The sequence below is a fragment of the Epargyreus clarus genome, unplaced genomic scaffold, assembly GCF_041222505.1.
Source record: "Epargyreus clarus isolate Ecla_fem2 unplaced genomic scaffold, WU_Ecla_fem_2.2 ptg000035l, whole genome shotgun sequence".
Taxonomy (NCBI): domain Eukaryota; kingdom Metazoa; phylum Arthropoda; class Insecta; order Lepidoptera; family Hesperiidae; genus Epargyreus; species Epargyreus clarus.
In genome coordinates this window covers 5,018,029-5,042,811 of record NW_027332240.1, presented here as the reverse complement: position 1 = coordinate 5,042,811, position 24,783 = coordinate 5,018,029, and the positions used below count along the sequence as shown (strand labels likewise).

The 24,783-nt window shown below is 38.2% G+C and overlaps 1 protein-coding gene across 1 annotated transcript; it reads left to right on the top strand.

Annotated features, from left to right (window-relative positions):
* Nucleotides 1-726: 726 nt before the first annotated feature.
* On the top strand, nucleotides 727-24,587 carry LOC140756723 (uncharacterized). Its single transcript, XM_073092272.1, has 23 exons — nucleotides 727-946; nucleotides 7,958-8,016; nucleotides 8,661-8,868; nucleotides 9,605-9,797; nucleotides 10,951-11,028; nucleotides 11,207-11,293; nucleotides 12,017-12,085; nucleotides 12,428-12,466; nucleotides 12,913-12,975; nucleotides 13,243-13,296; nucleotides 13,998-14,093; nucleotides 14,366-14,444; nucleotides 16,103-16,164; nucleotides 17,417-17,516; nucleotides 17,988-18,076; nucleotides 18,346-18,453; nucleotides 19,025-19,144; nucleotides 20,389-20,505; nucleotides 21,837-21,891; nucleotides 22,348-22,449; nucleotides 23,011-23,178; nucleotides 23,731-23,793; nucleotides 24,245-24,587. The coding sequence occupies exons 1-23, from the start codon at nucleotides 933-935 to the stop codon at nucleotides 24,343-24,345; spliced, it is 2,124 nt and encodes a 707-aa protein (XP_072948373.1). The 5' UTR covers nucleotides 727-932; the 3' UTR covers nucleotides 24,346-24,587.
* Nucleotides 24,588-24,783: the final 196 nt, after the last annotated feature.

Here is a 24,783-nt window from a genome sequence, read left to right as displayed (position 1 = left end):
TTATTTACAATTATTTACATATTTCATATTCTAGGGGACGTGGTTATATTGGATTGATATGGAAGTTACGTATAGATACTATAGATAGTACCAAACAGTATAGTAACCATATAGGAAGATAGTACCTTTAATTTAGTTGGTATACCTACTCATTTCACTGATTCAATTGATTGGAAAATGTAAAGTAATTCATTGCTGTTAAACAATTTCATATACAATGTAGATATACAACAAAAACTTTGTATTAGCGATGTAATTCATAATTAATTCTTGAGTGGCAGCAAACTGTTATTAAAGCAGTCAGTCTAATTAAATTCTTCGGAATGTAGCCGCATAGTTGACCTAATGCAGACGACATACATAGCTTCCTCAGAAATAACCATCTTTCATGTTGTTTTACCCTTGACAGTGTAGTTTCAATTAAAACAAACAATGCCGCAGTCCTATCATTTAAATACTCAGTGAATTGGCTTTTCAATGATTTGATGGCTATCATAGAATGATTTGTTTTATAACTCACGTGAATAATTTTGCCGTTAATTTAGTTAATTGAATAATTTTGATTTACTTTATAATGCGTCGCTAGCAACTTGTCCACTTTTCAGGTAAGCAAATATCGATGATTGTATGGCGATGGTCATTTTATTCTTTCTTTTAAGATTTTAACTCTATGCCTATTATATCAAGCTATATAGAAGCGCGTGGAAGATATTAAAAAGACTGACAACGGACAAATTAATTGATATATATCATTGCGTTGGAGACAAATCTCAACCATCCGAGTGTTTGATTAGCCGGCCAGTGCGCCGTACCTATGCGTTCCTTATTATTTGTAAAATTAAAAATAATAAAATATGTTCATAGACAATAAAGTGCATTTAATTTTTTTTATTATTTGAAAATATAGTTTAAGTGCTAAGATAAGTGCAAGTATGGGGCTATATAGGTAAGTTACGAAAAATAATCTATTACAATATTTTCATATATAAATATTTAATTGGACCTAACCTGTTATTTTTACCTGTTATTATACTGCACACTTTATTTGTGGGCAGGCACTTTACACGTAGCCGCTGAGGAAGGCCACCGTGGGGGTTTTAGTGCATAAAAATCCACAAAACTCTCTGTCTGTGTCTCTTAACGCATTGTTAGTAGCAAAGGTGGTAAAACCTTTTGTGGTTCGACTCCGGCGGCACCACCGCCACACCTATTTCTACCTCATAACAGCAGTGCTAGGCGCTGTTATATTGTGGAAAAAGTCTGGGGTGCTCCAATTATGAGTTTTCGAAAAGCGCCCCACACTTTTTCCACAATTATACTATTTACTGTTCCTTAACTGATTCCTAGATTGAAAATTATTTTCTACTTTTTAGTTGATTTTATCATAAAAGCGTGTTTTTTAGTTTTTTTAAACTATATTTATTATAGCAATGATAGACTAGTTTGAAATGCATGCTCACGCTGTAGGTCTAGGGTTCGATTCCCAGGCACGCACCTCTAATTATTCGAAGGGAAGTCGTCGTTGTATCAACCCAAGACACCCTCTCAAAAGGAGAGGTGTTTAAGCTAAAGTCCACCACGCTGGTCAAGTGAGGATAGGTAGGATTTACACACACTTGAGAACACTTTTTAAATACTTATAGTAAGAGTCAAATATTCAAACACATCTTTGAAAAATGAAAGGCGCGTATAATCCGCGTAAAACTGCTAGTCCGCTCTGAATATAGAAATGAATCGCGTCGCCATAGCAAATTGTATAACTACACCTGCTCGCAACAACTTCAGAACGGACTAGAAGTTTGGCGATAACTATAATAATATTTTTCTGGATACATAGCATAATTTTATTGTCTATATTATGCTTGTTCTCTAGACTCCTTGTCTATACTTTAAAAAGCAGGAAGGCCTAAAACGTTATCGTATTTCCCATCTAGGAGACCATTAATTACACGTAATCTGAACTGGGATGATACAATATCTTTTTAATTTAAATGAAGTCATCGTCTAAATTTCCCATTTTAATTTTTTTGTTATGATGTTAGCTAAATAAATTAAAACAAATAAGTGGTGTGAGCAAATATTCCTACCTGAGGTCGGCCACAGATGCGCCGCTACCCCTGAGGACTAAGCTGGAACGCCTCGGAAAAGTATGTCTCCCTTACCACACCCTTCAAACCAGAACAGCAGCGCTTAACACCGCTGTTATTAGTCAGAAATAGGTGTGGCGGTTGTGCCACCGGAGTCGATCCACAAAGGGTTCTACCACCTTCTAAACTTCAAACTAGTCTATCATTGCTATGAAAAGCGATTACCTAATAAGTCTAATAAGTAATGGAACTCATTTGTTTCACTTCTCTCCACTCTAAATATTGTCACAGTTGTGTTAATTAAAAATTCAACAATAAAAATTGATCAACTGCTAATTGAAACTGCACATATGTATTGAAGTTCCGTACCACTGATAGATGTTTGTAAGTTATAGTCCGCGCCAAACTGCTAGTCCGCTCTGAATATAGAAACGAGTCGCGTCGCAACAGCAAAGTGATATTAGCGGGACGAAGACAGCGCGGGTCCCCTGGCACCCTCCGCTGCTTTATCTTGCCCACGTGGACATAGCTGCGTTAGTGTGCTCTTACGTTACAAAATCTAAAATCAAAAACTGCGAAAAACGTCGAAAAAACACTTGCTTATTGTATGGAAAGATGAGGATCACTTAATATTTAATATTTTAATTTTTTTATGGTAGCTAATAGCTATGGTAATAAACAATTCGTGAATTAGTATCCATCCATTTTCCTATCCTTTTTCAAAGGACAACGCGATCAAAATGCTAAAAAAACGGATTTTTGTATGGATTTATTTTTAACTTTTAATTTTGTGGTTTGTTGTTAAATTAAAATGCTATTTCAATTGTTTACATGCTTGGGGTATAGCATTGCCAAAAACACACACAAACATTTGAACACATATTTGAACACAGTGAAGCACGGGTATTTGAGTATTTGATCAAAGCTTGCATCAAATACTTGCACGTTGACATTTGGTGACGGTTTTTCGAGCGCACATCGATGCGTTTAAACTTCAAATATGTGCGGAGCCTGCTGCACATGCGTACAGGCCAAGACGTGACATAAGTAACAGGTTAAAAAATTAAAACAAATAAGTGTTCAAATGTGTGAGCAAAGTCTTTGTTCAAATATTTGAAGGTGGTAGAACCCTTTGTGGTTCGACTCCGGCGGCACCACCGCCACACCTATTTCTACCTGATAACAGCAGTGTTAGGCGCTGCTGTGTTCCGGTTTGAAGGGTGTGGTAAGGGAGACAGACTTTTCCGAGGCGTTCCAGCTTAGTTCTCAGGGGTAGCTGCGCATTTGTGGCAGGTAGGTATATCTAATCCTATCTGGGGTTGATTATAGATGTCTATGGGCGGCAGTAGCCACTTACCATCAGGCGGACTGCATGCTCGTCTGCTACTCATATATTATAAAAAAAAATGTTTATGTCTGGCGTCGGGGTTAGTAACAGGGTTCCATTGATATTCTTTGAACGGAACTCTAAAAACACTACCAATCTATTTCGGTTTTATCATGATACTAAAAGTCCTTGTGTCGTGGTCGAAATTGATTTGCCAAATCGTTTTAAATTGATTTATTGGTCTCATCGTTAAGTTTATATCTATCTTCATAGAGTCCAATAAAAAAATCTGACAGGATATTTTATGACGGGATAGTAATAAAACTAATTAAGTTCTTTCTTTTCAATATTATGATCATCATTATCATCAACCTGTTACTGTCCCACTGCTGCACACGGGTCTCTTCTCAGAATGAGAAGGATGAGGCCATAGTGCACCGCGCTGGCCAAGTGCAAATTGGTAGACTTCACATACCTTTTCACACTTCCTTTTTTAGGTTTCTCTGGTATGCAGGCTTCCTCACGATGTATTCCTTGTGATAATTAATTTCTAAAACGCATATAACTTGAAAAATCTAAGGCTGTCACTTCAATATTATATCGTTGCATAATTCGCCTTATTTCAACACATCGAAAAATTCGATTATTATATATTTCGTCGAATAACGATGTAAACAGCGTGTCTAATATGAGCGCCGACTTCAGAAATATGTACCTACTAAACCAACATTTATTTGAATTATTTTTTACTTTGTAGTGACATAGAAGTCGGTTGTATTTTTTGACATAACATTTATATTAATATAATATAAAATTGTATAAACGTGATCATGAATTAAGGTAAGCTCTGAATTTACATTGATTGGAACCGCTCGCTCGCAGGGCGCTGCCGCGCCCTGCTCGCTTAGTTTTATATTGTCTTGTATGTTCCAACCTAACCTAACCAAATAGTCAATGATGAACTGGCTTTGCAATTTCATTAGTACCTACACCAAATATCTTCAAGCACAACTCAATTATTCCCATCGGTTGAGGAGTTACATATTTTTCTCCGAGCCACATTATCAGACCCTTAAATAGTCAACGATGAACAGGCTTTGCAATTTCATTAGAACCTACACGAACTATATTCAAACACAACTCAATTATTCCCATCGGTTGAGGAGTTACATATTTTGTCTTCGAGCCACATTATCAGACCCTTAAATAGTCAATGATAAACTGGTTTTGCAATTTCATTAGAACCTACACCAAATATCTTCAAACAAAACTCAATTATACTCATCGGTTGAGAAGTTACATATTTTGTCTCCAGAACCCACTCTGATCCTCATCATATTTAAATGGGACCAACTTGTAGCAATTGTCCACACACGAAATTAAAGGCATTAAAATAGATTCATAAACGGCGAAATTATGGCTGTTATATTTACATGGGTGGAGGAGTTTCCCTCATTTTCTCCAGAACCTATCGATGGATCCTCACCATATTTAAATGGGACCAACTTCCAGCTCGTCTCTACACAATAAAAAAAGAATTATTAAAATCGGTTCACTAACGGCGGAGTAATTCGTGTACAGACATAAAAAAGAAACAAGATACCGGCCGAATTGATAACCACCTCCTTTTTGAAGTCGGTTAAAAAGGAGCATGCAGTCCACCTGATGGAACGTGGCAACTGCCGCCCAGGGACATGTGAATGAACTCCAGATAGCATTAGATTCACTGAGGTCGCACATAGCGCGCACAGACGGCGCTGCTACCTCTGGGGACTAAGCTGGAACGTCTCGGAAAGTTTGTCACCCTTAGGTGTAACAAAGTACCTTCTGCCCCATTATTGGGTACGGGTCTCCTTTCAAAAGGAGACTTCACACATTTTTGAAAAATCTTTTTCATAGAGTGTAAAGTAGTTATTTTTAATAAAACACTCAGAGACCATTCTAGCGAGCGGTTTTTTATTTGACATCTTACAAGGTATAGATAACAGAGTAGTCTTACGTCTATTAACTATGAACTTTGATTGTCTATACTTTACATAGAGTCTCTAGAGTCTAGAGCATACCTGATCCTCGCCTAGAGGATTGGGGGGAGGAGGGGCGGGGGGGGGGGGGGCGGTGCCGGAAGAGGCAGTAATCCTCGGGCCCCCGATCCTAGAGGGCCCTCAAACACAGTTGCTAAAAACAAAGGTCGTCAGAACCCAACAATACTGGTCACCGGAATCATATATATTTTTGGGCGAATATGTCTATGATACATTTGTAACTTTGTAAAATCACATTAACTTTTTTCACTGGGGCCTCCACTCTCCGCCCCGGGCCTTCGACAACCTTAGTCCGCCACTGCTGACATGCAGGTTTTCTCACCAAGTTTTCCTTTACTGTTTAAGCAAATGATAATTAGTTTCTAATATGCACATAACTTTTGAAAAATTAGAGTTCGTACTCTAAAACCTGCTTCTAACGAATGTCACAAATATATATAAAAAGAAGCAACACAGAAGAATTGAAAAATAAACATCTCTATAAATTGCCGTCATACCCATCGAAGGCCACGCAACTAGGCCATATAGTCATAGATCAATTGACTGAAACTATCGAGATTTCATGACCCGAATTGGTCGTAGCAATTGTCGTCAGTCACTGGCGCTGTCGATACGCAAAATACTAGATTTATGATCATTTTAAATGGGTCAGTGTATTACGATTTATATTATATTAAATTGAACATACCGTCCTTTACAATTGTGATATATTTTACTTATTAACTGTTGTGTTATTTACTAAAATATTATAATAAAGAATACGCAAAGCATTAACAAATAAGTTAAAAGTATACAAATGAACAATAATATTAATATGCAAAATATATACCTAATATTTTAATTTTATCATGTAAAATTTAAATTTAATTTTAATTAACCCAACAAAGTAACATTTTTTTATTATAAATTAAAATGAAAAGGTTTTGAAATTCATTTTATTACATTTTATTTAGTACAAAGAAGGATTACTTTTTTTTAAAGTTTGTGAGATTGTCAAAAATGTCGCGATTATATTGAATGCTCAGAAAGTCTAAACTTGCGAGTATCAAATTAGTTTATTTTTCTAACGACCACTTGGAGGTCGTTGGCGTAAGCTCTTGTCTTAAGGTCGTGTCAATTTAAACCACTGATGTGTTTGATGCTCCTAATATCTCATTCCATAAGGTTTTCTAGGAATATCGGGTCTTTCATTTGCATTCATAGAAATAATCATCAAATGTAGGACAAATGATTTTAGAATGAAGAAATTAATCGTTCGTAGAGAATATTTATGATGTTTATTGCTAAACTTCCTCCTGTGGTAGATATTCTCGGAGCGCAAAGTACTCTTTAAAAAAAGGTGTAAACGTGTCTCTTCTTCAAAGTCGGCGATGATTTGGCGTTTCCTCACGACTGCTTTCACGTGACTGCTTTCTATCAGTACCCTTACCACGAGTTTTACGTTTTGCCAAATATGACTGTTTTGGTATTTGTTTACGTATTGCCCATACAATTTCCGATCAGCGCCCCTAGCGGATTGTATCAGAACTATAGTGTCAATAACGTAACATTAAATGCCTAAATTGCCAAAATGGCGCTTTATGTTTTGCCTCTCTTTTTTGCGAACATGTGAGGCAGACAAAAGACTTGAGCACTTTCTTATTGTTACGTTTACTCAGTCTACTAAAGTAAACGGAACAGAATAATGGATTGAGTGAACGTAACGTAAAATTGTGGAATGTTTTGAAAACTCATGGTAAGGGTACAGGTGGCCGGTCTGCTCAACGCTAGTTACGCTTTTACACAAGACTTTATTATGTGTTAGTAAATAAATTGCTAAGTGCGAGACGAACGCTCACGGAGGGTTCCGTACCACCGATTACCACCGACCAGCAGCTACAGAAATATCCATTGTGAAAATTTGAACTGTCTACATATAACGGTTCAATTGGTAAAGCGAAAAACGTCGAAAAATACCGGTTTCTTATTTTCAAGTTATGTTTTGTTATTTTTAGTATTTCTTGTTATAGCCTTCACTGTTATACTCTGTAAAAAAATCAAGTATCTATTACGGTTCATGAGATAGTGCCCTGTGATAGACGGACAGAAAGCGGAGTATTAGCGGATTATTAGTATTGGCAAGGGCAGTGATAGCCTAGTGGTTAAGAAGCTCGGCGTCTCGATCGAGGGGTCCGACGTTCAATGTTCGAGGTCCCAGGCACGGTCCTCTGACTTTTCAAAGTTATGTGCGTATTAGAAATTAATTATCACTTGCTAAACGGTGAAGGAAAACATCGTGAGGAAACCTGCATACCTGAGAGATTTATAAAAAAAATCTCAAAGGTATGTGAAGTCTACCAATACGCACTTGGCCAGCGCGGTGGACTATGGCCTAATCCTTCTCATTCTGAGAGGAGACAGGTGCCCAGCAGTGGGACAGTAATGGGTTGATGATAGTTATAGGTTTCCGTTATTACCCTTTGCGTACGGATCTCTAAAAATAAACTGTTTGTATGTTTCAGGTTATATTTTAACGTCATCGTAATTGCAGTATTGCATCTAAGTAACGGACTCAAAGAAGGTAAGTCTTTTTTAATACTACTAGTCGGTTAGTAACCTTCTGTCCCTTTTTTTATAATATAGGAGTAGCAGACGAGCATGCAGTCCACCTGATGGTAAGTGGCTACTGCCGCCCATGGACATCTGTGATCAACCAGATAGGATTAGATATTCCTACTTGAGGTCGGCCACGGATGCGCCGCTACCTCTGAGGACTAAGCTGGAACGCCTCTGAAAAGTCTGTCTCCCTTACGACACCCTTCAAACCGGCAGCGCTTAACACTGCTGTTATTAGGCAGAAATAGGTGTGGCGGTGGTGCCGCCGGAGTCGACCACAAAGGGTTCTACCACCTTCCAGTACCGGGACGAGAAAAGGGCTACGGCATCCCCTGCCTGTCGTAAAGGCAGAGTATAACTTAATAGTACTTGCGTTCGAAAATAATTGTAAATAAGCAAGAATTTTAATCATTATTTTTTTAACACAATAAGTAATATATACAATTTATTTATAATTTACCTTTATTTATATATACAATCTGGTGTAAAAAAAACCTAAAGAAAGTTATAAATAAATAATTTAGAAAAATAGATCACAATAATTATGCAACTTGTAATTCTTGGCAGTATATATATATATTTTGTATGATCCCACAATAATTCTTCTAGATATCTTCACCACCATATCTCCACTGAACATTTCGTCCCCATGTTCTCCCCTACGCCCTGGGGATGCGGACTTCCAGTCTGTGGACCTGATCTCGGTGTATAAGCTGGATAGGAACACCACCACCGGGGTGACGCTGGTGGGAGGCTCCATCAAAATGCAGCATGCTTACAGGATTGGAGATGGTGCTAATCTGACGCTACCAATTCGGTAAGTACTTTGAACTCTGTCCCTGTAGTTCCGGGACCAGAATAGGGCTACGGTATCCCCTACCTGTCGTAAGAGGCGACTAAAAGGGGCTTTTAAGGTTTCGGGAGGCAAGAGTGGGAGTTTTAACTGCCCGGCTAGCGACCCCGGGAAGAACGATGGTATGTGTGACTGCTTACCGTCGTAAGCTTCACAAGGAGTGGCTTCAAAGTCATCTGGGTGGAGTCCGACGGGGCAGTGCGCTGAGAGGACTCCGGTTGCGTTCCTTTGGAGATCCCGGAGTCCTCCATGCAGCGCCGAGGTGGCCACCGGGGGGTTTTAGTGCGGATCCATATCGATCTCGATCTATATCTATAGATGCAATACGAAGTTCCGAATTTAGTCTAGCGGATTACCTATAGTTCTTCTTCAGACATTGTAACCTAGATTGAGGTCATATTGTGTCATTTTTAAATCAAATCAAAATAATTAAAATAATCATTTTCGAGTACAAAGAGTTTAAATTGGACAACTGATTATAAGATTTACTACAAATGACTTTATAACTAGTTGTCTGACATTTCAGCCAAGTTTCAAATAGTCATTTAGGTGTAGCGTAAAACTGCTAGTCCGCTCTGAATATAGAAATGAATCGCGTCGAAATAGCACTTATGATTATGACTGCACCTGCTCGCAACAACTTCGGAGCGGACTAGCAGTTTGGCGCAGACTAAACTTACTATTCCCCTGTGTATTTCAGGAAAGTGTTCCCCAGCGGGGTACCAGAGTACTTCTCGATAGTCGGCACCTTCCACAGCCACGACTACCAGCGGCCCTGGAACCTCATCAGACTACGTTCAAAGAATCTGTTGTTCGCTTTGAGGTTGATACCGAAAACTAAGAAGTTGGCTGTGGTGATCTCGCCGAAATCAATTCTCTTTGACTGCCCGGAGGTAAGATTTTGATTCAAGTTCATCATCATCATCAACCCATTAGTGTCCCACCGCTGGGCACGGGTCTCCTCTCAGAATGAGAAGGATTAGGCCATAGTCCACCGCGCTGGCCAAGTGCGTATTGGTAGACTTCATAAACCTTTGAGATTTTTTTTTATAAATCTCTCAGGTATGCAGGTTTCCTCACGATGTTTTCCTTCACTGTTTAGCAAGTGATAATTAATTTCTAATACGCGCATAATTTCGAAAAATCAGAGGTGCGTGCCTGGGATTTGAACCTCGGACCCCTCGATCGAGAGGCCGAGTTTCTTAATCACTAGGCTATAACTGCCTGTTTTAGGTATCTTCAATAAATTGCGCACGTTAGAAATAATCCAGAATACGATATACCATCATGATAGATTCCTATTTATAACAATTTCATTTATTATTAAATTTAAAGATCACAATTTTAGTCCTTTTTTTAAACATGGTGGCTATTTTGTTCATCACCAATATGACGTCAATTCGATAGTAATGCAACAGATTTTTGAGGTGTTGTCTGTGCGTATACTTACTAAAGCAATGGCATCATGATTCAAATATAGTGGCGGTTAGCGCCTCTTCAAAAACCTTCAAAATAATAAATTGCAAGACGTGTAGACGGCAGTTTTCGTTTAAAATAATGAAATAGAAATTCTACTTAGTAATCTAGTCACAGACACAAAACAAATATAGGTCTGTGATTCTAGTACTTAACACTTTAAGATTAATTTGAAATTATTTTTACAAAAGGCTGAAATACCCCATTAAACGTAAATTATTTTATAAGCTTTTGTTTAGTTTCACCAGTACCCTTACCATGAGTTTTTACGTTTTGACAAATATGACTGTTTTGGTATTTGTTTACGTATTTCTATACAATTTCCAAGTTCTGACTCAATCCGCTAGGGGCGCTGATTGGAAATTGTATGGGATTTGCCCGTAAACAAATCCAGTGTTTGTAATGAAATCTTGCAAGCTAAATTTCACCCACTTCCCAGCATCCGATTGAGCTGAAATTTGGCATGCATATTAATTACGCGTGACAATGCGACAATGAAAATAATATAGGAAAATAAACAAACACACTGGCCTAAATGGTTCTATTTTGTTTAAATTATTTTATTTTCAGTTATTTTCCGTTGGATGGCACAAAGTTCACATGGCGTTGACCAACGACACTGTTCATGTCGCAGTGGACTGCAATCAGGTATGTTACTTTAGGATTAGACAATATCATTACACTTGCGACGCTAAGCCGTTTGAATTTAAGAGCAGACTTGTAATAGTCGTGATTGCAGAGTTTTGAAAAAGTTCAAAATGTTGACATTGAGAGTTAGCAAATTGTGAAAATTCCTTTTTCTAATTCACTTTTCTATTGTTAACAGTTGAGACCAGAGTACGTCGGTAGTCACGACTTCAGCAACACTACTTCCATCAGCATAATCTCCAATGATGACCTTACTCCAGCTCCAGTAAGTAAAAAAGCAGGTATTAAACCTCGAATCATTAGGTATTGTCCGCGTCAAACTTTTAGTCCGCTCTGAATATAGAAACGAGTCGCGTTGCAACATCAAATTGATATTAGCGGGACGAAGACAGCGCGGGACCCCTCCGCACCCTCCGCTGCCCGCTCTCGCCCGCGGGGACACAGCGCAGTTAGTGTGCCCTTACGTTGCTACGGAGTATATGCTTGTAGTTGGGTTCGACTCTTTGACTTTTTTACTAAACCTGCGCGCAACAACTCCAGAGCGGACTAGAAGTTTGGCGCGGACCATACTTAATATTTATGTTGAATGAAGACTTCATTAAGCTGCTTTTCAGAAATTACTAAAATCAAACGCTCCACATCAATCGATGTTTAACAATTTCTGTCATATAGAAATATTTCTTCAGTAGCAATACCCGCGTCTTCATCCGCCTTTTATTCAATTATAATAAAATATAGCATTAAGCACTCCTGAATAGTGTAGCTTTCTGTGTATGAAAGAATTTTCATGATCGGTCCAGTATTTCCGAATATTAGCCCTTACAAACAAACGTACAGAGTTTTAAGTGTTACCTCTTTATAATATTAGTGTAGTTATAGATTATAATTTAATTTTAAATATATTTAATAATTTAATTAGCTAAGACCGTGCTAATGAATAACTTATATTTATAGATAAACAAATAAATGTATGTGTTTTAAATTCTAGGTGGATCTCCAGTGGCTGTTTTTAAGCTGCAGCCGATACAAACTCAGAAAAGATAGCTGTGAAGAGATTGTAAGTTTATTTTTGTATATTATTGTAATTTAATCTAATTTTATTACCATTAAGGTTTCCTCTCGATTGATGTTTTCCTTTACCGTTCAAGCAAGTGATAATTAATTTCTAATACGGATTTCAACCTCGGACCGCTCGATCAAGAGGCCGAGTTTCTTAACTTCTAGGCTATCACTGCTTTTTTTGACAACTGTGTATTATTCTGGCATGAGGTACGACTTTGTGAGACAGCAATAGGTTGATGATGATAAATCTTAAATAATTACCTGAGGACACAATAAACATGGTTTGCTGGACGTGGGCTCAACGATGATCATTATCAATATTTTTTTTATGTTCCAGGTTAGAGCAGAGGACTTGGTCGTTACTCCGCCACCTCCAGTATGTATAACATGTTACTTTATATACATTATCCGCTAAACTTTTTGAAGGTGGTAGAACCTTTTGGGGTTCGACTCCGGCGACACCACCGCCACACCTATTTCTACATAATAACAGCAGTGTTAGGCGCTGCTGTGTTCCGTTTTGAAGGGTGTGGTAAGGGAGACATACTTTTCCGAGGTATTCCAGCTTATTTCTCAAGAGTAGCGGAGCATCTGTGGCCGAAGCGCCTCAGGTAGAAATATCTAATCCTATCTGGGGTTGATTACAGATGTCCATGGGCGGCAGCAGCCACTTACCATCAGATGGATTGCATGCTCGTCTGCTACTCCTATATTGTAGAAAAAACTATATTTAAGTATTTATTGAAATGTTACACAGCCTTATGTTCATTATTGTTGATTGATCTATGTTCTTCAGTGACAGCCTATTATATTATTTTTCAGTTGATATCTGCGCCACAGCTACCTTTTCCGTTGTTGCCGACTTGTAACGCAACATGTCCGCCGGTAAGTCACAACTTTGCTTTCGCACTTCCGTGTTCCCATATTTTTGTTTTTTAACGGGAGTTCCCGGTTTTCGAAAATAAAAAGTTTTATTAAAATATACATATTCTTTGAAATTATCTCATAATCACATTTTTTATTATTTAAGTATTATTATAATATAATTTATTACATTCTTGGTAAGAAAGTCTCATTCTTTAAGTATTTAGTATTTTTTTAATGAAGTACTGATACACGAATATGGCGATGTTAACACTTTATGTTTTTCAGGGTCCCGAAGGTCCAAAAGGAGAGAAAGGGGAGCAAGGCTATGCTGGGTTAACGGTACGTTTTTTTGTAATTTATAATCAACGAGCTTTTGCCCGCGGCTTCACTCGCGTTACGAAGTAATAATTTCATCCCCTATTTTATCCCCTTGGGGGTAGAATTGATCAAAATCCTTTCTTAGCGGATGCCTACGTCATAACATCTACCTGCATGCCGAATTTCAGCCCGATCCGTCCAGTGGTTTGGGCTGTGTGTTGATAGATCACTATGTCAGTCAGTCAGTCACCTTTGAGATTTAGATAATGTTATTGTTAATATCAAATTAGTTTAGTAAAATGAACCACGCGAAATATGTGTGTTATATATTTTGAAAAGTAAAATAAAGAGATACTTCCGATTTGCAATTGAATTAAGCCACAAAAGGATGACTTTATCATTTATTGTTTAAATTCTTGACAAATAAAGCACATTTTTAGAGAGAATTTACATAATATAATTTATAAATAACTAATACTACTTAATTTACGTAATAAATAAATATTTCAAACATTTTAGGGACATTTTAGAACGGAGACGTGGCAACCCTTTATTTACGCACACAATTTCAATTCTCAAAACTGGTTATACTGTCTTGTTAGGAGTGATCAATCTATGTATTTCACTTATCTAAGATCAAATGTTATGTAAAATAATCACAATAAAAAATATTTATTTATATTGAAATGCTGTATCCTTATACATTTTATTGAATATTTTAGGGAAGGCGAGGAGCTGATGGTCCAGCGGGTCCTATAGGGCCTCCAGGACTCAAAGGAGAGAAGGGTGACCCAGGCTCATCAGTAGGTTTTGGAAATGTAAGATAAAATTTAATTTACATTGTATTAATTAGCTTAATTAACGTTTTCAGCACAGTAAGATATTTCAAAACAGATTATTATAAGTAATATGTAATTGTGGTGGCAACATTTTGAGAAGCTTTCCCAAAGTTATGATTATATTTTATTTATTATAGGGCTTTGTTGTTTTTTATATTTGTATTTTTTTATATTTTGTATTAAAAATGACTGTGTAATTAAAATATAAATAATCACTAAAATATTATTATTTAGATGCATGTTTGTTAAAGGTTACGTTACAACCGGGACCACCAGGGGAACCAGGCAGGAGAGGTCCCAAGGGAAGTCAAGGAGAACCTGGACAGAAAGGTAGAGTCCGCACCAAACTGCTAGTCCGCTCCGAATATAGAAACGGGTCGCGTCGCAACAGCAAATTGTAGATATAAGCGGGACGAACACAGTGCAGGGCCCCCCGGCACTCTCCGCTGCCCACTCTCGCCCGCGGTGATATAGTGCAGATAGTCGGGCCATTACGAACGTGCGGCCCGAGTCATAAATCATTTTTATCAGATCTCTCGTTCACACTTATGGCCGTATCCGACCTCTCACTCGCACTTCTAGTGTTGTGCGTAACAACAAACAGATTTGTCGATAGTCAATAGCAGGTAATCAAGGAAAGGTTAAGGAAATAATGCAAAATATTTTTAGGATGTATTTTAAAACGTGTTTTAATAACACCCATATTTATATTTTTGCATAATTACATTAGTAATCAAAGCAAGCGTCCTTTAATTATTAAGCGTACTTTAATTACCTGTGTCCGAGTAGCATCCCTTTATCGATATCTAGTTGTGCAGCATTGTCACATTCCTTTGACGTCCTCTTTTATTACTAGGGCTGCACTTTCGTAATGGCCCGACTGTAGTGTGCCCTTACGTTACGGAGTATATGCTAACTACCTGCGCGCAACAACTTCAGAGCGGACTAGAAGTTTGGCGCGTTATAAGCAAATACTGATAATAAGTTTTCACCAGTTCTTGTCTTCTAAAGCTCGAGGTTTCTAGGCCTATTTTTATTGTCCAATTGATTGAGATTGATTGATTGGCGGGCGTTAATAGAAGTGACGCCAGAAATTTGGGTTAAGTAATAGTGCAACGAGAACGGTTAGTTAAATATTGTGTACTAGTAGATACTGCTTGCGGCTTCGCCTGCGTTTAAAAAAAAAATTTACATGACATACATATAACTGAAAATTTGTTCCTTTATTGGAATGACAGTGGCGCCATCTGTCGAAAATTGATCATACCAACTCAGAAACTTCGTGGGCTCATGCAGAACAACTTTGTCAAAGATCATCATATTATCAAATGCATAGTTTACGATTCTATAAAGGACATACAAACAAACATTTAATTTTTATATATGTCAACGGATATGTATGTAAACCGTCATTGCATACAATTTCTAGGAAATGTATGTAATTCCTAAAATCTCCCGAAAATGTCTAAAATAAATTATATTAGACACATTTCCTATCTTGCAATCGGAAGTGTAAAACATTTAAGATATAAATGGGTCAATCTTATAAAGTTTCATACAGGATTGGTTAGGTTAGGTTGGAACATAAAATAAAATATAAAACTAAGCGAGCAGGGCGCGGCAACGCCCTACGAGCGGATGGGTTCGATTCATGTTAATTCGAACCTAAACTATATATGTATATGATTCATAGTTACTCTAATACTATAACCAAACGATGTCTCAACGAGTGCCTTAAGTAATAAAAAAACATTATTCTCATTTTAACAACGACTTTTGTTAGAGAAAGCATTATTTTTATACTTGGAATTGTACAGTTGAAATTGGTGAATTTGAATATGTATGTATTAAACAATTTTTAGACTGTAAAAATATTTTATACATTTCCTAAATAGCTTCGGAATTGTATACATTTCCAAGGAATTCTATACAATTCCTAGATTTCATACATTTCTGGTAACATATATATAGATTTAAATTATTTTTAGGAGAACCTGGGGAAACCGGTTTGGTTGGATTATCTGGTTTACCTGGAGCCGATGGCAAGGATGTAAGTATTTATAGTATTTATATAAGTGGTAGAATAGCATGACCTTCATGTGGATGTTGTTGATTTTTTTAATATAATATAAGAGTAGCAGGCAAGCATGCAGTCCACCTAATGGTAAGTGGCTGCTGCCGCCCATGGACATCTGTAATCAACCCCCGATTAGATTAGATTCCTACCCGAGGTCAGCTCAGGACTAACTCAGGACAGGAGTGACTCCTTTACTTATATTATAAAAAATATATATGAAATACTAGACAATAACTGCGTGTTCAACAAACAGCTAAGTACGAAGTTCTGCTTACTTTAGTGATCGATGGACCAGCTGTTGAAGTTCGCAATAGTTTCAGTTAATTCAGTAGTTCCAACTTTGATGTGGATTTATACAGACAAGAGGATAAAGAAAGGAAGGGTGGAGGAACTATCTGGGTCGACGTATTTGAGCGATTATTCAGTACGTATTAATTACATTAGGAAAATAAAATAACAGAATTGGAAATCTTTTAACAGATAAGGTCATACTTTTACGAGGCGTTTCAGCCTCAGTCCTCAGGGGTAGCGGCGCATTTGTGGCCGACATCAGGTAGGAATATCTAATCCTATCTGGGGTTGATTACAGATGTCCATGGGCGGCAGTAGCCACTTACCATCAGGTGGACTGCATGCTCGTCTGCTACACCTATATTATAAATAAAGGTGGCGATATGGTAACTGGAAATGGCAGAGCTTCTATAGGACTAGATAATGAGTAAACGGCGGATTAGTAAAGAAATAAATTACAAATTAATAATCTTTGGCTTTAACGGCGAAGGTAAACGTCGTCAGCAAATCTACATAAACCCTTGAGAGTTCCGTAGGAAATACTTTTTAAAGTTGTGAAGTCTAGTCTGTCACCGTGGTAGATACAGCCAATAGTCTTTTCAGTGAGATGAGATTCGAGCCCACTGACCAGTGGGACACAAATAGGTTGATCATAAAATTCGTTTACGGCTGGAGTATGGACCTTAAATATTAATTTACTGTTTTTTGATGTCCCGCGTGGCGGAGCGGTCACCATACCGGTCTGACGCGCAAAGGGTCCCGGGATCTAAATGATGAATTTAGATTTCTGTTTCTGAGTCTGGGTGTTTATGTATTTGTCTATGTGTGTGTCCATGGCGACCACGACACAGGGAATCCTATTGTGGTGGGTGGTGTGAGTGTAAAAAGCGTTTATTTGTTGCAAGAATAGTGATGAACGTAATTATTTATACAGGGTTTACCAGGTCCAACAGGCTTGCCAGGTCCTCGTGGGGAGAGAGGTCCAATCGGCCCCCCCGGACCTGCTGCCAATGTAAACGCATCCTTAATTCATGGTATGTCAGAATTATTTTGTATTTTTTTTATAACGCCACTGTAGGAAACTAGCTTGCATACTTCTCAGGCGTTCCAACTTAGTCCTCAGGGGTGGCAACGCATCTGTGGTTGACCTCAAGTAGGATTTCAATTTTATCCGGGGTTGATTACAGATGGTCATGGGCGGTAGGTGCGACTGTCCATAAAGTCCTTCCTTGTTTACAAAACATGCTTAGTAGTAGACAAGCATGCAGTTCACCTGATGGTAAGTGGCTCTTGCCCCTCATGGACATCTGTAATCAATCCCAGATAGGACTATATATTCCTACCTGAGGTCGGCCACAGATGCGCCGCTACCCCTGAGGACTAAGCTGGAACGCCTCGGAAAAGTGTATCTCCGTTACCACACCCTTCAAATCAAAACATAGCACTGCTAAACACTGTTATGAGTTAGAATTGTTTTATTTGACTGAGTTTTACAATTTCTATAGGGGCAAAAGGGGACAAGGGTAACCCAGGAAGACCAGGCCGGGATGGTGAGCCGGGGATCAGAGGACCACCCGGCATCGACGGAAAATTTGTAAGTAACTAAAATTAATAGTACATACTCCAATTGTACGTCAGAGAAGACATCACACACAATACACACATTTATTTTGTATTTTTTTCCTTCAATGATAAATTGGTATACTTTGACGTTTTCCAGTTGTTGAAGGATGACTATTAAAGTAGACTATTAAAATGTATCTAAAGATATTTGTTATATGCACTAAATAAATAAATTAATAAATATATAATATATTAATAATTAATTAATATATAATTGATGTATTTTTTAAATTATTACAGGGACCACCAGGTCCGCAAGGTTCTCCAGGACTTCCAGGTATACCGGGAGAAAGGGGCTTACCAGGCCTTCAGGGGCTGGTGGGAGAGAGGGGACCAGAAGGGCCACAAGTAAGTTATTATTAATAACCTACACTTTAAAATTTGTGCTTAGATATCTGATTTCATTTTAAGATTTTTCTAGCATAATCTTATATATTTGTAAATAATTATCATATCTTGTATATATTTTGTAAATAAGTCCATTTTTAGTTTATAGTTAACATTTAATGTATGTATCTTATATATAAAATTCTCGTGTCACAGTGTTAGTTACCGTACTCTACCGAAACAGCTTTACCGATTTTCACCAAATTTTATATGCATGTCCAGTAGGTCTGAAAATCGGCTACTATCTATTTTTCATACCCTTAAGTGATAAGGGTGAACACCCTTAACATTTTTTTATTTATATGCATTTGCCGGGTCAGCTAGTGACATGTAAAAATATCTGAAAATATACTTTTCGTGTAATAAGTTCATTTTTACCTTTTATTTTTCAAATTTATGCGCAAATTAAAAATCGTAAGGGTGTGTCAAGTCTACTAATAATTATGTATTTAGCGCCGAATTATATGAATTTAAAGATAGTATGTAGGTATATCAGACAAAGTATTTGTTAAACCCACGAATGTATTTTCAGGGTCCCGAAGGCGCACAAGGAGTGGCAGGCCCGCCAGGACCTCCCGGGATTTTAGTTCCCGGGGTGTCGATAGGAACCGCGGTACCGGGACCACCCGGGCCCCCAGGGGATAGAGGCCAGGTTGGAAACTTAAGTATTTTTAAGCTATTGCATAGCTTCTATCGCGGGCCTTGAGCGTGGAGACCGAATCCAGAAATTCCGTAACGAAAAAACCTAACACCCCCCACTCCGACCGGCACAGCGGTGATACTTTTTAGTAGCGATCTGTGCGCCCCGGGGCGCACACGCCAGTTGACGGGTTAATGACTTTTTGCATACTGCATAAATAAATTAAATATATAATTGTAATTGCATAAGTTGATAAAAAATGCTATGCAATAGCTTTACCGCGGCAGGTTTCCGAGTGCCACACGTATTTTTTTGATTAGTGTAGAGTACTCAAGACAAAGTTGTCAACTCAAAGTTGTTATCCATTTTAGAAGGTATCATAAAAATGTAGGGTTGAAGTAGCAAACGCCCATGGACATCTGTTATAGTCCGCACCATACTGCTAGTTCGCTCTGAAGTTGTTGCGAGCAGGTGTAGTTGTACAATTTGCTATGGCGACGCGACTCATTTCTATATTCACAGCGGACTAGCAGTTTCGCGCGGACTATACCAACTCTTTATAGAACAAGTTTAATCGTAATCTGTATTCGTTGCCAGAATATAAAATGGAGGTTCTGCCAGAAGTAATATATAGATGATGTGCCACTCTTGAAGACTAAGATGCTCGCCTCATGTGTGAGTTAGCTGGCATCCCTCTTCGACAGAAACACATAATTGCTTCACGATAGAAATAGGAATGGCGGTGTGACCTCCCTGGTAGAACTATACTGGATCTACCACCATTTGTTTTTTATTTTCGAGGGGGAAACCTTCAAAAGGTACCCGACGACGTGGGAGCGACACAGGGTTATGTGGGATTGTTACCGCACTAACAACTCCTCGGTGGCCGTCCTCGGCGCTGCGTAGAGGGCTCCGGGATCTCCAAAGGAACGCAACCGGAGTCCTATTAGCGCGTTGCCCCGTCGGGCTCCGCCCAGGTGAGCTTGACGCTCGCCACACCGTCTGGTGCGTACGACGGTATGCGACCGCAGTCCTTCTCGGGGTCGCTTGCCGGACGGTTCGAGCTCCCACTCTTGCTATCCGCAACCTTGGAAACCTCCTTTTAGTCGCCTTTTACGACAGGCCGAGGATACCGTAGCCCTATTCTGGTCCCGGAACTACAGGGTCAACTGGACCACCTAGGACTGCATTTGTATTTGCAACTTCAATAAAAAAAAAAACACCTGAAAACTAATTTTCAGTCACGTTTATTTTAGAAAGGAGATGCAGGTTTCCCTGGACTCCCAGGCCGTGATGGTCTCGACGGTTTACCGGGCAGCCCTGGACCAGCTGGCGCGCCAGGTGTACCAGGCTCTAGTAACCTGGTTTATCACGTAAGTATCTTATGTACTCGTATATTTCCTTGAATAGTTTGAACAATAGAAATCAACTGCATATAACGACGACCCGCGTGGCGAAGCGGTCACCATGCCGGTCTGACGCGCAGAGGGTCCCGGGTTCGATCCCCGGCCAGTCAGAAATCTAAATGATGAACTTAGGTTTCTGTTTCTGAGTCTGGGTGTTGGTGTATTTGTCTGCGTGTGTCCATGGCACCCACGATACAGGAAATCCTAATGTGGGGCTGTGAATGTAGAAAACGTTATTATTATTATTATTTATGGTTAACGAAAATCTGTTGAATAGGGTATTTGACAGGTTTTGGGAGATTGTTTCTTATTTACATGTTTATCAGATCTTTTTTTCGAAATAAGGGATATTTATTAGCAAAAAACATATTCTATTACGTTAAACGGAAGGTGTGAAAACAGTCAGTCATATGACATGCCTCGTATGTCAGCAAGTGACGCCACGATATTTTTAACGAAGTTAATTACAAAAGAACGATAGCGTTACGCATTCTTCAGAGGATAAACATTGAAAGTTATTTAGCTTTTATAACGTTTTGAGAAATATAAACTTGATAAAAATGAATATAAACTTGAATAAAATGTTTATAAGTCGGTGACGTCACTTTAGTTTCAGCCAATCCCGTGCGTTATCAATCATGTGAAAGAACATGAAAATTTAATAAATTTATTTATTAAAAAGATCATACGTTTTTTTAATTATTTGTGGGCTTAGTTGTCTTAATAGCTTTTTAAGCTAACAACAGTTTGATTCATATTTTCACTATAGTCAAATACATAGGTTATTTGACTAGTGTTCGAAAACTTCAGCTCTACTAGATGAAATATTCTTATACCAAATAGATTCAATTTCAATGCTAATATAGTGCATTAAAAATTAAACTTGCTCGAACTTTCGTTCAATCTTTGCGCAATTTTCAATATTTACCTTAATCGGTAAATTATATTGCACAATTTCTCAGATTTCTCCGACTGAACACGAAAACATTGTGCAGGCGCGCCAAAGCGAAACGAATAATTATATTGTACAATAATACGAACTGTACAATGTTTTCGTGTTCAGTCGGAGAATCATATTGATTGAGATCAGTAAAAATATTGACCCTGCACGACGCAATAAGAATGTGGTGCAATAAAAATTAAACTCGCTTAAACTTTCGGTCAATTATTGCGCAATTTTCAATAATAACCCTAAACGGTCAATAATATTGCACAATTCGCAATATTGCACAATATAATTGACCGTTTGGGCGGCCTCTTATTTCAAATCATATTGCTTAATATTTTTCTCTGTTTAGACGCCATCGATAACCGAAGCGGATGTGAGGAACTTATGTCAAAGTTTAATAGCAGGTAAGAAATACTTAAACTATTCAATTCTTTACAAAACTGAATATATTTTGGAAGTCTAGATATTTGAGTTTAAGTAAGTAAATACCATTTTCATACTTATGAGAGTCGAGTATAAAACACTTCTTCTAATTTTAGCAAAAATAGTAATCCTAAAATCAATTTTTTTTTATAATATAAGAGTAGCAGACGAGCATACAGACCATACATCTGTAATCAACCCCACACAGAATTTGATATTCCTACCTGATGTTGGCCACAGATGCGCCGCTACGCCTGAGGACTAAGCTGGAACCTCGGAAAAGTATGTCTACCTTACCACACCCCTTAAACCAGAACACAGCACCTTTAACGCTGCTGAGGCAGAAATAGATGTGGCGGTAGTGTTGCCGGAGTCGAAGGGTTCTACCTTCAAAATTAATGCTTCAATCATATTTTATCTTTCAATCTTTTCTCCAGAGCGGTTAAGAGAGTTCTCAGCTTCGTTTTTGGTGAGCACGGCGTCTCCTCTCGCAGGAAGACGAGGACCTCCGGGAAGACCAGGAGACGTTGGACTTCCAGGTATCCTATTTATGTTTAATAGATAATAGATTCTGATATTTTCTTTAAATACCTCGCCCGCTAGGTTATTTTTGAAAAAACGTCATCAGTCTTGGTCATTGTGTCGGTCATTGCTATGGTCATAGACACCGTTCTGGTAGTCATCCACGGTGGCGGGTAGACCTCACACATCCTCGAAAACTTTTCCTTACGAACTTTCATAATATATAACTTCACTTTTTTATAATTAAAAAGAGACTCTGCCTCTTGATCGACGGGTCTGAGGTTCAAATCCCAGGCATGCACCTCTCATCTTTCAGTTATGCACGTATTAGAAATTAATTATCACTAGCTTAAATTGTGAAGGAAAACATCTTGAGTCAACCTTAAAAAAAAACAAGTTTTTTAAGGTATGTGAAGTCTACCAATACGCACTTGGCCAGCGCGGTCGACTATGGCCTAATCCTTTACATTCTCAGAGGAGACCCGTGCCCAGCAGTGGGACAGTAATGGGTCGATGATGATGATAATTAAATTGTGATATTTGAGCATTCCTACTAAAAATATTAATCATATTTTCAGGAGTACCAGGGGAAGCTGGCCCACCGGGTCCTAGAGGTTATCCAGGGGAGTTGGGCGAGGCTGGTAGACCTGGTAGTCCTGGGCCAGCTGGTGAGAAAGGGGATAAAGGAGATCGGGGACCTGAGGGGATTGGAACACAGGGTCCTGAAGGACCAGCAGGACCGACAGGTATGTTGGTAGTTTTGATTAGACTGGTGTCATGGTCTAAAGTTTATGCTACCTCAATACTCCTATGTTGTTGAAAGTAAAGTCTATGAATACTAGGCGGCCTAGATCTACAATAACATTGTACAATACTTTTTATTGTACAATAAGATTGAAAGGCGCTCTGAATTCCAACGAGCAGTTATATATGGTGCAATAAAAATGAAACTCGCTCAAACTTTCGCTTAATCATTGCGCAATTTTCAATATTATCCCTAAACGGTCGATAATATTGCACAATATAATTAAGCGTTAGACAGCTTTTATGAATAAAACGCTAAAACAGCTGAAGACTCTCGTCAGATCCTTTTTTGTTTTGGATTTAAAAATAGTGGGTGGCAATACTTCAAAGTAGTGTTACGAGTAGTTTTATTTTACACATGTTTTCTTAAGGTCCCGATGATCTTTTATTACTCGTATATGTCGTTATAAATTTCTTGGCATTATTAATGTTGGCTTTAAATAATGTGAGATAATATTTATATGGCGTTGATTTAAGTCTATATGTTCTTTCAGGCCCAATAGGACCACCTGGTTATGAAGGCAGGTCTGGAGACCGGGGAGAGCCCGGTCGAGAAGGTATGTTATTTTATAATATAGGAGTAGCAGATGAGCATGCAGTCCGCCTGCTGGTAAGTGGCTACTACCGCCCATGGACATATGTAAAAATTATTAGATATTCCTACCTGAGGTCGGCCACAGATGCGCCGCTACCCCTGAGGACTAAGCTGGAACGCCTCGGAAAAGTATGTCTCTCTTACCACACCATTCAAACCAGAACAAAGTAGCGCTTAACACTGCTGTTATGAGGTAGAAATAGGTGTGGCGGTGGTGCCACCGGTGTTGAACCACAAAGGGTTTACCACCTTCAGATTATGTTATTAATGTTATAAAATTATGTTATTATTAATTTTAGTCCAAGTTAACAATTTCAAAAAGATGTTGACAATTCTGTTTGTCAACAGATGGCGTTAGGTGTGTCTTAAACTCGCTGGGCAATTTTTATGGTGTTTATAATTTTTTTTTACAGGTCCCATGGGTCCCCGAGGAATGCCAGGGCCGACAACTACATGTGATTGTCCGTATATAGGCTACTATGCTTATGCACCCCAAGGAAATAATAAAGGGTAAATAAGGGTCCCTAAATATTATATATTGTATGACACTATCAAAATTAAAAACGAAATATTATGAAAATAATGTGAAAAAAAGAATTTATTGATTTAAAATTTTCATACGGTATAATTATGTTATTATTATATTCGGGTTGAGGAAAAAAAATGAATTGAAAGATGATGTAATAATAAATATTTTTTTTTATTTTATTAATGTGCATAAAGTAAACAAAGAATGTACTTAATGCTTAAAGTGTGAGAAATAAATTCATTTATTATATCTAAATTAAATATTTTATTTTGATATTTATATTCCGCCCGCGGAAGGGGCGGGGCGGTTTACCGCGGGCCTCCGATCCTGGAGGGCTTCCAAACACAGTTGCTAAGAAAAAGATCGTCAAAACCATGTGTATCAGTTAGGGAAAAAAATGGTCACCGAATCACAGTCAAATAA